The 14,466-nt window shown below is 42.8% G+C and overlaps 1 protein-coding gene across 1 annotated transcript in view; it reads left to right on the forward strand.

Annotated features, from left to right (window-relative positions):
• Positions 1–10,510, forward strand: part of IQGAP1 (IQ motif containing GTPase activating protein 1) — a 90,937-nt gene extending 80,427 nt beyond the window's left edge. The window contains exons 36-38 of the mRNA XM_073227103.1: positions 2,729–2,851; positions 6,068–6,176; positions 8,268–10,510. Coding sequence (XP_073083204.1) covers positions 2,729–2,851; positions 6,068–6,176; positions 8,268–8,381 — 346 coding nt within the window. The 3' untranslated portion in view covers positions 8,382–10,510. The remainder of the gene's footprint in view (positions 1–2,728; positions 2,852–6,067; positions 6,177–8,267) is intronic.
• Positions 10,511–14,466: the final 3,956 nt, after the last annotated feature.

Consider the following 14,466-nt stretch of genomic DNA (forward strand, 5'->3'; position numbering starts at 1 on the left):
TTGTTTCTAATCATTTGCATAATTTCCTAGTTCGATTTGTTACTGTATGATGTAAATAAATAATGTGTGTGGGATTTCTAAGCATCCCATTTTCCAAACTACGTTCTGGCTCTAGAAATTAAAGAATTCATGAAAGGAGATTATCTAGCAGTCCCCAAACCTAGATGTACCTCAAAATCACTTAAGGAATATTAGAAACATTGCAGTTATCTGGCCTCTATATATACCTTCAGGGGATGGGATCCCAGACTCTTGACTTTTTCTTGGCTGCCAAGAAAAGTCTGATGCGGCTTTCCTAGTGCTGGCCACAAGCCATCAGTATACCCATTTTGCAGGGAGGGAAACTGAAGGCCTGGAAAGGTGAGGGGATATGTGCAGATTCTCCATTGTAGGGTTAGTTTGTTTCTTATTCCTAACTTTTCATTGTAAGAATTTTTACTTCTCAGAAAGGTTAAGTGAATAGAGCAATAAACACCCATAGATTCACCTGTCTTAAACATTTTAGCACATCAACTTCCACTCTCCCTGGCCTGCTGCTCTCCTGCCTGCACACTCTGTCTTTATCTCTATGTGGAGACTTCTGGAGTGAGGCGGGGCTGATGTGATGGTAAGAATCAGGTTCGTGTCACCCAGCTTGCAGAGCTGGCTCCTTTTGACGTGTCCCCATCATGCTTTGAGCGTTTCCTGACTTAAAGGCACACGGTGTTACTGGTTCAACTTGTACCTTCCCCTCCCCAGGCTTAAAATAGTTACTTCTCCAACTATCCCTGGTTCCTTTTATTGAAGAATGGTATTTAGGAACCAAGATCTAGTTATTAGGTGTACTTATTCCACGGAGTTGACGTGCCTTCTGTGCCTTCTGAGCAGACTGATCTAGGTTCTTGGTTGGTTGGTTGTTTTTAAATGGCTGCATGGTATTCCACTTGTAGCTTGTACAGTTAATGTAATCAATACTCCATTGCTAGATGTTTACACTGTTCTGGTTACTTATAAAAAAGTCTGCAACATACAGCCTCTTGTACATATGTCATTTTGTAAATGTGGGCATATTTTTAAAGATAAATTCCTAGAAATGGAATTTCTACGTCAAAAGTTTCATACAATTCAAGAAGATATGTCAAAGAAATAATCAATCTTCCCATGTTTTCTTCCGTCTGCTACCTCTATAGCTTCTCTTCTTCCTTCATAATTACAACCCCTAAGTAGAATTCATGCCTCATATCGAAATTACCGAGTATCATAATTCCTCCAAGTGGTAAAGATACCTCAAGACAAATGCTGGGCATAGAAGCCACAGGGCATAAATCTGCAAAAAAGTAAAAAGCTAACCTTTTCAAACAATATGGCTTCTCTCTCACTTGCCAACTTCACATTTCCCTGTATGGCCCCGGAAGATGACTGGTTAGCCAGAGACGGGTAAGATTCCTCAAGGGAGGAACAACCTAAGACAGGCACAGTCGCAGGGGGGCCATCAGGTGAGAAATTGGGGACCAACAGAGGGGAGGCTTAGAACCTCACCACCCCCCCCAACCGTTTTGAGAGAAATCTCCTGCATCCGTGGATGTCTTGTTGCCCTTGTCTAGCGTGGATTAATACTTAGTCCATAGACACACACCTGATCATCTACATTTGCCCTCTTACAGCACTAAACGATGTTTTCTACCTTTATCTTGCATCTACCTACCACTTCAGCATTTTATTTAAAAATAATAATAATAATAATAATAATAATAAGGGAGAAATGTGGGATTCACATATAAATCAAGTATAGAAATCAAACGAATAATCATAATTGACCTGATTGTTTATAGTTCATGATGCGTGATCAAAACCGAAAGTTTCTGTGATGACTGCCCTTGCACTGTTCACCATGTAAGAACTTATTCACTATGTAAGAACTTGTTCACCATGTAAGAACCTGTTCGTTATGCTTCAGAAGATTGGAGACTGACGAGAATTAGGCTTGGGGTCGATTAATGACTGTGCATTGAGTCCCCTATACAGAATTTTATTGTTGTTAACAACCATTTGATCAATAAATATGAGAGATGCCCTCTCAAAAAACAAAAAAGTTTCGTACAATTATAATTTTGATAGATACTTCAGTCGCCTTTCATAGGCGTCATTCCCTTTCACACTCACACTGACACTGCTGCTCCATTTCTTGAGACCCTCCCCCTGGTTCCCCCGGGCCCTGGTTCTCCTTTATCTCTGTCCTTCCCTTGCTTTTCTTAACATTTCTTGCCATAATTGGCCCAATACTTCCTTACGTCTGTTTCTTTTTCCTTGTTCCCACTTTCCTATAATCGCTACAGTGGCTTAAAACTCTTCTAAAAATTACTTATTCTTAGATTTTTATTGTTTTTCTCCCAGCCATGGGGCTTCAAGTGGTTCCCCTGGGGTTCAGTACAGGTCCCCACGCTGGTGGTAGAAGCCCTCACGCTTCCAGGTGCTCAGATGCCGAGAGGGACGTCAGAAGATTAAGACACTGTCACATTCATGGTGTGTTCTCAAATGTAATTCAAAGACAAAAGCAATTTAGTAACGTTTCCCCTGTTTTGCAGAGAGATTGCTTAGTCTAATCCTAACATTTATTTGCCGTTTTAGAATTGATATGTTACCTATGCTTGTGTGTGGGGATTTTGTTTTCTGGCCTCCTGTCTTTGAATTACCAACAAACTCGAAGTAGGCAATTATTTCTAGAAAGTGACCGATGTTATTTCTGCAGGGTCTCCAAAAAGCCTAGGGAAATGAAAGGAAAGAAAAGCAAAAAGATTTCTCTGAAATACACAGCAGCAAGACTGCATGAAAAAGGAGTTCTTCTGGAAATTGAAGACCTGCAAGTCAGCCAGTGGGTATTTGCTTCTTTACTTTGTTCTATATGTTCACTTTTTTAATTTCTGCATTTATCACTTCTTTATTTCATTGCCTTTATTTCTCTTCTCTGGGGTCATTTTTATATTTCTGTTAGAATCAGGCCTACTACTCAGAGTTCATTTGCTGTACGAGGGGAGGTATTTCTTTTCCTTGTCTGCGGACATTTGTGTCAGGACGTCACACCTGCTGGTGTGGCCCTCGTTTAACTTTTCCACTTTAACACGGGAAGCCATTCCGTCTCTTTTGTGTCTACATCAAGAGTATAAATAAGGATAACAACAAGAAGAGGAGTTTACTTTATTCCACTGAGGCTAGGAGCTGGGGACTTGCCCTCGTTTTCTTTTCTGAGAAGCGCAGCTCGCGTTGCACGAGGCTGTGGCCTGACCTGACCGTGCCCCCTGGGCTTCGGCCTAGCTGTATTAGCAGACGCTCACCGAGTACCTGCCCAGCCAGCCCTGTGATCTCAGGCAGCCACACTTCCTATTCTTGGGTCATTTAAAAATCAAAACAAATCTGTTTTTAAAGAAATTTTTGTATTTTCCTAATTTTAAAATAATATATATTCATTATTGAACTTTGAAAATACTGTAATGCATGAAGATAAAATACCTGTAATCCTACAAGCCAAAAATAACCACTGAAATCATTTTAGTGTATTTTCTTCTATGCATCTGTTTACATAAAAATTATCTCACCACCTGCTTATTATCTATCTGCCTACTGTTTTCTTTTTTTATTATTATTAAGGTATGGTTGATATACACTCTTATGAAGGTTTCACATGAAAAAATAATGTGGGTACTACATTTACCCATATTATCAAGTCCCCTCCCGTACCCCAATGCAGTCACTGTCCATCAGTGCAGCAAGATGCCACAGATCCACTATGTGCCTTCTCTGTGCTACACTGTTCCCCCGGTGACCCCTACACTATGTGTACTAAATACCCCTCAGTCCCCTTCTCCCTCCCTCCCCACCCGCCCTCCCACGCCCCTCCCACGCCCCTCCCCTTTGGTAACCACTAGTTCATTCTTGGAGTCTCTGAGTCTGCTGCTATTTTGTTCCTTCAGTTTTGCTTCATTGTTATACTCCCCAAACTGCCTGCTGTTTTCTTAACATGAATTGGGATGATACTATTTAGTCATGCATCCAACTTTTTTCAAATAACATATCAGTAAGCATTTTTCACATTCTTTGAAAGCATCCTTTTTAATGCCCATGTAATATTGTAGTTAAAATATCACCACTCACCTGTTGTGCAACATTTAAGTTTTTACTTTTTACATTATTACACAGTGGTAACACCTTTATATGTAAATCTTTGATCCTATCTCTGATTACTTTTTTATGATAGATGCCTAAAAATGGAATTTCTAGTCAGAATATAAAAATAATTTATTTGTTATAAAAAAACACAAAACAAAATTTACCATCCTCACCATTTTTTAAGTGTACAGTTAAGTAGTGGTAAGTACATTACATTGTCGTGCAACAGATTTTCAGAACCGTTCCATCTTGCAAAACTGCAACTCTATACCTGTTAAACAATGACTCCCTGTTTTCCCTTCCCCCAGCCCCAGGCAACCACTATTCTACTTGCTGTCTGTCCCTCTGTGAACTTGACTACTCTGTGAACCTCATAAAAGTGGAATCATGGAATACTTGTCTTGTTGTGGCTGGCTTATTTCCTTTAGCATGATGTCTGCATGGCTCGTCCATGTTGTAACATGTGACAGATTTCTTTCCTTTTTAAGGCACTATGATACTCCATTGTATGTATGGACCACATTTTGTTTATCCTTTTGTCTGTTGTTGGACACTTGGGTTGCTTCCACCTCTTTGCTGTTGTGAAATGCAAATGCTGTGAACACGGAAGTGTAAATACTTTTCAGGACCCTGCTTTCAAGTCTTTTTGGTATATAACTGGACGTGAGATTGCTGCATCATATAACTGCCAAAGGATTTTCTAGTAGTGTCTGAAATGTGAGGGGAAGTGCTTACTTATTTCACTACTTCCTTGCCATCGTTGACCACTTGCTTGTTGTTTTTGATGCTTTTGAATTTAATAGTTTAAAAATAATATCTCATTTTAAAATTTTGCATTTCTTAGAATTCTGATTGTGTTTTTTGTGTGTTTTAAATCATTCTTATTTATATTTTCTTTGGTCATTTTCACAATTAGGGACCTCTGTCTTTTTGAGGATTTTTTTGGTTGAACATTTCATGCATTTTTCAAATCTGTTTCATAATATTTATTATCTCTTTCCTTTCCTTTTGTCATTATTTTCCACTGCTATGTAAGGGCTTATCATTATTTGTCTCTCATACTTCTTTCTAAATTTGCCCCTGTGGGGTTTAGAAACTAGGTAACAAACCAAATCAGTTAAAATAAAAGGATTTTGTACGTAAATAAACGTCCTTAAGGACTAACCTGCGAGGCCCCCTGTTGAGGAAGGGGCCTGTGCTTTGGTGCAGAGACCTGGTGCTGCCTCGTGCTGCTCTGCGGCCTCTTTTGCATCCTTGGTGGTTCTCAGCTCTGTTCATAATAGGTAAGTTCACTCTGTAGGTGAGTTCTAGAAATCTTAGGTGAGGTCCTTTGACCACCTGAGGAACAGCATGTTCCCACTTTCTTCTGGTGCTTTTAAAATTTCTGGACAGGTAACATGTTGAGAATGAGCGACACCTGAAGTATTTTCTTAAGTAGCACCTACTCTTTGCAGAAAACCTGCTCGCTTGTTTTTTTTTGTTCCGACCCCCTTTTGTTGACTTACTCAGTTTTGCCGGCCCTCAGACATGCACCTCCTCGCGCGCACCCTTCCCCTCTCTCCTCCAGCCCAGTCTCCTCCGGATTCTCCTTTTGTTTTTAGGCCTCAGCAGTGGCCACACGGAGGACCAGCAGGATCCCTCTGACATCATCCCTTTTGAGGCCACTTGCGGCGTCCCTCAGGGGTTCCTCTTGCAGCGGAATACGGGTGCCACGGGGAGAGGCTGCCATTCTCCCCCCGAGCCCTAAAGCAGACGGCGCCTAGTGCAGCCGTCCCATGCTGCTCATCTGCAGATGTGCTTTGCAAATTTATTTTATACCCCTATTCATTCTAGAAGATATCACTCATCTCCTGTCCACATTTCACAAAATATTATTATAATGAGAGCATAAAAGTCACACCCTTATGATGTTATGTTTCAACAGGTTTAAAAACGTTATCTTTGAAATCAATCCAACAGAAGAAGTTGGAGACTTTGAAGTGAAAGCCAAATTCATGGGAGTCCAAATGGAGACGTTTATGTTGCATTACCAGGTGGGTGCGCGCCAGGCAGAGCTGAGAGCTCTGCGTCCCGGGTAGGAGAGTAGGCGAAAGGGGGAGATCGTCTGGGGAAAGCGACGCGCATTCAGCAGTGGGCTGGGCTCCCCGCTGGGGAGTGGGGGCTGAGGGTCTGTGTGTGTCTGGTCTGTCACTGGAGAGCTTTTGCAGATGTGTAAATCTTCAACAAGCATTGCCTGAAGGCGCCACTTCATATTGCCACTAAATTGAGCTCATACCTTGGACTTCAGCAAAAGCTTAAGTGTAAGTCTTGAAAATACAAAATTGTGATTTTGATTTGATATAAGGGCTTAAAGGTGTATTTTGGAAAAGGTGTGTGTAAATTGCATCTTTGTAAATGGAATTCCATTTTGACTTTTTTGAAAGAATCGTTTTATAGTGTAGTCCTTAAATTTTATTATGAACTATCTGGAATGTTTATGCACTAAAAAGTATCACCGAGAAGACAGGTGGTGATTATACAGCATCTTGCTATGCTGATGGACAGTGACTGTAGTGGAGTGTGGGGGGGGACTTGGTGAGGGAGGGGAGCCTGGCAAACATAGTGTTCTTCATGTAATTGTAGATTAATAATAGCAAAAAAAAAAAAAAAAAAGTATCAGGCATCAAGGACTCCTAGGTAGCACCCAGACCCCTTTAGCTCTGTGCGCACAGCGCCCGTGTCACCCTCTGCTGTTCCATGCTCTGCACTCCTCCACTGGCCTGCTGCCTCTCTGAACATGCCCTGGGCTTTTGCACCTGCTGCTCTCCCTTAATTGGGGGCGCTTCTCCCTCCTTTATTCCCCTGTCGTTACTGCGTAATGTGTGTTACCACCCCTAAAATCTCCCCAGCCAGCCAAGCCACAGCCGGTTTCTCCTCGGCTTCCATGGCCTGTGGAGACGGCCTCTGTCTGCTGGAGGGTTGACTTAGTTTCCTCTCATCCCCAAACTGAGCTCCTTAAGGACAGGTAGTATTTCTTTGTTTCCTTCTCAGTAGCTAGTAGACCTTCAAAACGTGTTGGCTGAACGTGTGAAGCGGCTCTGTGCTGCACACGACCACCTCAGGGGCCTCCACGGAAAGACGCTGCTGTCGCCTTCGTTTCACCAGGTTCTCAGGGGCCGCCCAGTCCGCCTCAGCTCCTGCTTCCGTCCCTGCACAAATCGCTGCAGAGGGAGTGACTGCAGGTGGGAGGGGTTCCCTTGGTCCTCGTCCTCGGGGAGCTCCTAGGATTTTCCAGACGATGAATTGGTCGAACTTTTGGGCTCCTTTTAAACGCTTTGCCTCTTGCTTTCTCATCACCCCTTTTCTAAAGTTGAGGGGCGAGACCACCCAGATTTCCTACATTTGCTCTGGACCGTGGAGAGCAGGGGAAAAGCAGGGGCCTTGCAGTAGGACCCAGATTCACCCCATCCGGCTCTGCTGTTGGGTGAGTCCTGATACCCGTGAGCCTCAGCGTTAAATGCAGGACAGTCACACCTGGAAGGATTTTTATCAGGACTTAAAGAGGCTCTGTATGACGTGCTTATCCGCTCGAGCTCGCAGCAGGCACCGAAAAATATTTAGTCCTCTTTTTCTCCATTGGCTTCCGACTAAATGCTTTCTCATGTGAAACAGAAGTTAAAACTGCAGTAGCTTTTTTGAGATGACATCACTGGCCTTGACTTGTTTCCGGTGATGAGTGCATTTCATCAGGGAGGGAAATGCGTGCGTCTTCTCGGGGGCCCTGTCCCTCAGCCAGACCGGAGGCGCGCCGGTGTGGCTCCCCGAGCGGAGACCGCGTGTGTGTGAGGCGAGCCTGCTGCTTCTAGACCCCTGTGTTCTTTCGTTCTTTATTCCTCTGTGTGTTTTGATACGAACCCCCTGACTTCTTAACTTCAGATGTGCCAGAAAATTCGCTTGGCCAGCATGCCCTCTTCTTCGGGCTCTCAGGATGGTTGTGCACTGGGCGGTCCCACCGTTGGGGGCTCAGTTCTCACCCCTCTTCACAGCTGGCATACAAGGCACGCCTCTCACGGGGACCCCTGCCCACATCACGTCCTTCCTTAATCCACAGACTTGATTAACTATCAGAATGTTTTTTTGAACAGGACCTGCTGCAGCTCCAATATGAGGGCGTTGCAGTCATGAAATTATTCGATAGAGCGAAAGTAAACGTCAACCTTCTGATCTTCCTCCTCAACAAAAAGTTCTACGGGAAATAGTCGACCACTTGCTGCCGGCCCAGAAGGATGAAGGAAAGACGCTCCCCCTGGCTACCTTCCCAGGGCCTCTCAAAGGCCCAGCCCACAAGTAATGCCTCAGTTTGACAGACTCCCAGGGCCACATTCCTAACTCCTCCCACTTTGAGGGGGCATTTATTACCCTTTTTTCATTGTGAAATTGTATTTTAGGCTTAGTCTGGCCCTTCCTGTTCCTTCATTTTCTTCTGTCACTTAAGAAAGAGTGGAAACTCCGCTAAAGTCTGTGTTGGGCTCCGAGGTTGCATTACCATATTGTAGGCTTTGGTGTTGTGTTAATTAGCAATAGGGATGGTGGGGTTTGAATTCTTGCTATTTAGAAATAGAAGCTGTTAGCACCAACAACATAAGCACATATGAGACACAATCAAAATGTAGGGTTTTCTATAGTTACTAGGTTTCCAATTAAAAGTGAAGTTTATGTTTCTGTCCCATCAGGAAAATTGAAGGACACAGGGGATCATTGGTCCTCTTCCGTTTTGTTCTCCTTTATGGGCAGAAGCTAATAAAAGTCACTGTCCTATGTGCAGAGGAAACATGCCTAGGAAAGGGAGGTATTGGTTTTCAGTCTCACCCTTACCCTTGGACAGTTCTGTCAGAGTAACTCATCAGTGGGTGGGAGAGTCCCACGGGTAAGATTCAGCTCTTTGGGTAATTCAGGACCGTCTGGTGCCTGCTCATTTGTGTTGGGGACAAATGGACTAGATTCAGGAAGACAGCCCGCCCTGTCCCTGTGGCAAAGGAAGGGGTTAGCCCTTGCATAGAATATAATTGTTTTCAGAACTGTTTTATATCTTAAGAGTGCCTTATTAAAGTATAGATTTATTTCTTAAAATGTGGGTGATAGGAATTTTAAAGATTTATATTATGCTTCAAAAGCCTTTAAAATACTGTAAGAAAAGGGTTTTTAAAAATTGGCTTATCTGTATATCTGAACTCTTAAAGCTTTCTTAGAGCTAAAACACTAGGATTTATCTGCAAGGTTGCAGAGAGATAGGCCTGCCTTCAATAGACTGAAACAAAAACAAACAAAACCAAGCAGTCGATGTTACACTTGATATTAAAATCTATTTTTCCCCATTGCTTACTCTTTTACTGCCCACATTGTGCCATCATTCTGTGAGCTCCAGTTTTTCTGGGTCTCATCAAAAAACAACTGAGTTTTAAAAATTGATTTTAGGAAGCTTTTGTTCTTAGATCATGTGCTTTAAAAAAAAATCTATCCAGGAAAATATATTGAAATCATGCTATTGAGCCTCCATTTTCTCTGATGTTTTGGTTCAGTATTTTTTATCATAAAACTTAAACTAACATTTAAACATTTACTGATGTATATTTAAAGCTAATAAACTGTTTCGCTAATAACAGATTATGTGATGTGTCCCTAATACAAGTGCAAGTATTGGAGACGTGTTTCTCACGCCAGTCTGCCCGGTCTCACGCACCAGTGCAGGTGTGACTGCCTGAGCGCACAGCCTCCAGGCGGCCCCCTCGCACGCGGGGGACAGGCTGCGATGGGCAGCGCCATGGCCAGAGTCTCACTGCCCTGACCTGGTTTTTTTGTTGTGTTTTGGAGATAATTTTTTGATGCAGATTTTCCTCATATTAAAAGAAGACACTGTCTCAAGCAGCATCAACTCAGAAACTGAGACCAACGTGTCAGCCCTTTACCCTGATACGCTTGTGAGGCCCCAAAGGCCACATCCATGGCAGACAATGAGCAGAGTTTACAACTTTAAAATCAGGATGTTTCAACTATTTGTCAGGATTGTAGTTCCCTTGACCCGCCTCTAACGCAAAGTAGCACAAAATGGACTTGGAGAACCTCGGTGGTAGCTGTGTAGAACTGGTGGTGACAGCATGGGCATGCCCCGGGGGACACAGGCTGTGGCGTTGAAACCGTGTGGCTCTGACCACTGTTATTTATTCGCTCTAGCACTCTCTCATCTCTCAGTTTCTCTGACCTTAGCTTGGAACAGCCATCATGACATTTACCATGACTTGACCTCCTCCCAGGAATTTGGACTGCCCATCAGATGGCTGCTGCTCACAGTTGCCTTTGTATCTATATGAAATAAAGGGTCATTTGTTCATGTTTGTTTATGTTTCTCAGTCTCATTGTTAGCAGTTCTTGCTAAACAGAGTGTTGACTAGAATGAGATTTAATAATTGAAAACCGCAACTGAAAATAGCCCCTTCATAGACTTTTTGAAGGAGCAGGCTCAAGTTAGCTATCAAATTTCACTGGATTATCTCAAAGTGATTTTTAACATGTGAGTTTAGCCTTTTAAAATGCAATAAGCTTAAAGTAGCCTCAATATAAAAAGAGGTGGGGGTGGTGGGGAGAGACATCATGTCACTTGGCTCTGATTGGCTAACGACTGAAAGCTGAAAATTGCAGCAGCGTTTAATATTTTACGAAGAGCAGCGCCCTAGGTGTCGAGCATGTAGTCATAGTATGTTACATACCTGGCACCAGAAAAGACCAGGAGAAGGTTGATAGGGAAACTATAGCAGAAGGAAAAAAAGTGGCTTCCCTTTAAGTAAGGCCCCATGGGGTAGCCTGCCTTAGCAACCCAAATATGTATGTAAGCACCCTGCTGTGTCTATAAACTGGCCAGGCTGTATTGGAAAATTAGTGACAATATGAAATAAGAGGTAAAATGGAATAGTTCTAAAGTAAACAAGTGAGAAGTTGGGGGTGAGTGGCTGGAGATGACCCCACCCACCTCTGAAGTGTGCTAAGAGTATGGGTTTGCTGGCAGGGGGCCCCCCGGGGAGTGAGCCGTCTGAGCCTGTTTCCTTTCTGAAGTGGGGAGGATGCTGTCTGGTACCTGTGTTACTGAAACCCTAAATATATTGACGTAGGCTCTGTATTGTCCTGCAAAGAAACAAAGGGAGTGGAAAGGTACTTGGCAAGGTGTCACAGTGTCAAACAGGGAAACCGGGAGGAAGGCAACGGGGCTAGTGCACAGCCAACGGCCCCTGTGCCGACAGTGCGGCCACGCAGAAGGCTGCCAGGAGCTGCCACCACAGTGCCACCCCTGTGCCTGGATGTCCTGAGTTTATAACAAGCTTCATAAAGTGCTCTTATCTTAATATATATACAGTTCTAAGGGGGGGGAAATGCCTTGATTAGCAGCATTTGCCAATTCTGTGGTGAAAGTACTCCCCACAGCTGGTTTCAAGCTTGGTGTCCCTTGTCATTGAATATAGGGTTGGAAAGTAACAGTCGGCTCTTAGGAGCTAGTACTAAACGTTTTATAACAAGAATAATAGGGAGCAATGGGTGTGTTTAATGAAGAAAAGCAAAACATCTGATTGGGGCTTTAGAAAGAGGAATGGAGATAGAAGGCAAGAGTCTGGCCAGGTGGCTAGATGGCTTATGTGTCCCTCGAGATTCAGTCTTCTCCCCCCCCACTCCTCTGCGCCTGGGAAGCTGGCTGCGTGGACTGCGTCGGTCTCTGTCCGGCTTCTGGTTGAGTTTGACCACTGGCAGGCATCACAAGGAGATAGAGGTCCGCAGGGAGGCAAGGTCAGGACTGATTCTCCCAGGTCCCTGAACTAGCTGCCTCTCCCCACCAAAGGCCAGAGCCCCCGACAGGCAGCTCTCTCCAAATAAGACCCCTGTCCCTGTGGCAATAAGCCATCCCTCCTCACGTCCCTTCAGGCCAGCGTGCTAATGATCGCCGCTCTAACGAGCCCCGGGGGTGCTGCATTATCTCTAAGCCCTGCCCTGTCTATTAACTTCCTGCCAATCACAAGTGCAGTTGGAGTGTGCCGTCTGTTTCCTCCTAGGCCTCTGATACGCAAGTGGGCCAATTAAGGCCTCAGTTAGTGAGAGGTTTGGTGGCCTGAACTGGAGAGTGGTGGTTAGGATGGAAAGAGGTGAATGAATTGTAGAGATATTTAGGAAGTAGAGTTTATTTACTGGATGGTGGGGGAGCAGTGTATCACCGGGCCAACAAGACCTCCTCAGGAGGTGATGAGTGATCAAGAAATTTAGGGAAATGTGTTCTATCATCCTACTTGCAAATCACAACACACATCCACATATTAAAAAGCTTTGAGAAGTCTCACAGTCAGGAAACCTGCTTTCCCCAAATGTATTCGGCAGTGCAGTCTCCCCCCCGTTACTTTCCAGGCTAACTCCTGTTAGTCATCTTGAAACTCATGTTCCACGGAACCACTCGGAAATGCTGGAGAAGGAGGAGGAGGCTAGAAGAGAACCTGACTTTTAGCTTTTAATAGCTAGTCAATATTACTTAGGAAACAAAAAGCAAAAATGTGCAATTGTATCACGGATGCTAAAGGATTTTGGATTCTGTTCTATAATTTGAGTTTGGTAAAAATATTTGTTAAACACTTTGGGCCTTAAATTGCCAGTATTTATTCTCTAGTTTGCCCCTGCTTGTTTAGGAAGTTATTTTTACATGAATATGTAAGAATGTATACTTGATAAACTTAAGGTACTCAAAACCATTGGTCTTTGTTTCTGGAGGAACATATTCCTGATTCCTATGGGTACAGGGGCACAGAGGTCTGGATGCTGGAGGAAAAATCTGGAAGTAAGGGTTGAAAAGACATGTAATAGAAAAGATTATAAGAATTAAAGGATAACTCCTCTCATTAAAAGCCAACTCAAAACTGGTTTCCCAATACACAGAATCAGTGCCCAAACGACCCTTTTCATGTAAAGAAACCAGCTTTGCTTGCAGAAATGGCTAATTGTGGAGCAGGGGGAAAAAAAACAGTACAAAGTGAGCCTAAATCATGTGTCCAGGAAGAAAACAAAAAACTAAAAAATGGACGGGGACATGTTTAAAAGACACAGAAGCCAGCTTGGATAATTTAAGTATAAAAATACTAGGAGTGGATAATGATCAATTGGTTAAATAAGAATTCATGAGCCCATTCTGATACAGATAGGAAAAGGGATGCTAAAACTAGTGGTGCAAGTTTGTTGAGTAATAAGATATTTACATAGTCTCAGAGTATCTGCCTTCAAGAGTCTTATTGGTCATAAAGGGGAAGAAAGCAGAAACTTTACAGTGGAGAAACCTGGCAGACATCACCTTAACCAAGTGATCCAAGCTAAATGTCACTAATGCGACAAGCTGACACCATGTGCCTCCTGATTGATGATCTGAGAAGAATGCAACATTGTTCCTGTGCTGTTCCTGCCAGAAATGCACAATCTGAAATTAAACATGAAAACACAAAATACAAACCTTAAGGGACGTTCTACAAAATAACTGACTTGTCACATCATAAATTTTCAAAATCATGAAAGGCAAAAGTTGAACAACTGTCCCAGATTAAATGAGCTAAAGAGACATGGCAATTGAAAATACATTTTTCTTTTGCCATAAAGAATATTAATTGAGACAGCTGGTAAAACTTTTAATAACATCTATAGATTCTACAACAGTATTATATAAATGTTAATTTCCTGATTTTGATCATTATACTTGGTTATGTAAGAGAACATCCTTGTTTTTTTGAAATGAACACTGAAATTTTAGGGATAAAAGGGCATCTTTTCAACTTACTTTCAAATGGTTGAGAAAAACAAGAATAAAGCAAGTACAATAAAATCTTAACATTGGGGGAATCTGGGTAAAGAGTATATGGGAATTCCTTATATTATTGCAACTTTTCTGTAAATCTGAAATTACATAAAATAAAAAGTTTTTTAAAAGAAATGAGGATCTTTAAGTGCATCAAGAATGATTTTGGCTGTAAGAAATGGAAAACTGACCTAAAGTGATTTAAACAAATTAACTTCACCTAAGTCTAAAGGAAAAGAGTTGCAAGTGTTGGTTTAGCTACTTAACAATGTCAAGGCTGGTGCCTGTCTCTGAATACTGAATCTGCTGTTACGATTTCTCCTTTCATGGTTGCAAGATGGCTCCATAGCTCCAGGATCACATCTGTATTCAAAGTACAAAGAAGGACGGGGCCAGCCGCCCCTGAATCTGTCCCTTTCATCTACAAACCAGAAGTTTTCCTAGAAGCTTTTCAGTAGGCTTTCCCTTACATCTCAAGA

This window comes from Manis javanica, chromosome 18, assembly GCF_040802235.1.
Source record: "Manis javanica isolate MJ-LG chromosome 18, MJ_LKY, whole genome shotgun sequence".
Lineage (NCBI taxonomy): Eukaryota > Metazoa > Chordata > Mammalia > Pholidota > Manidae > Manis > Manis javanica.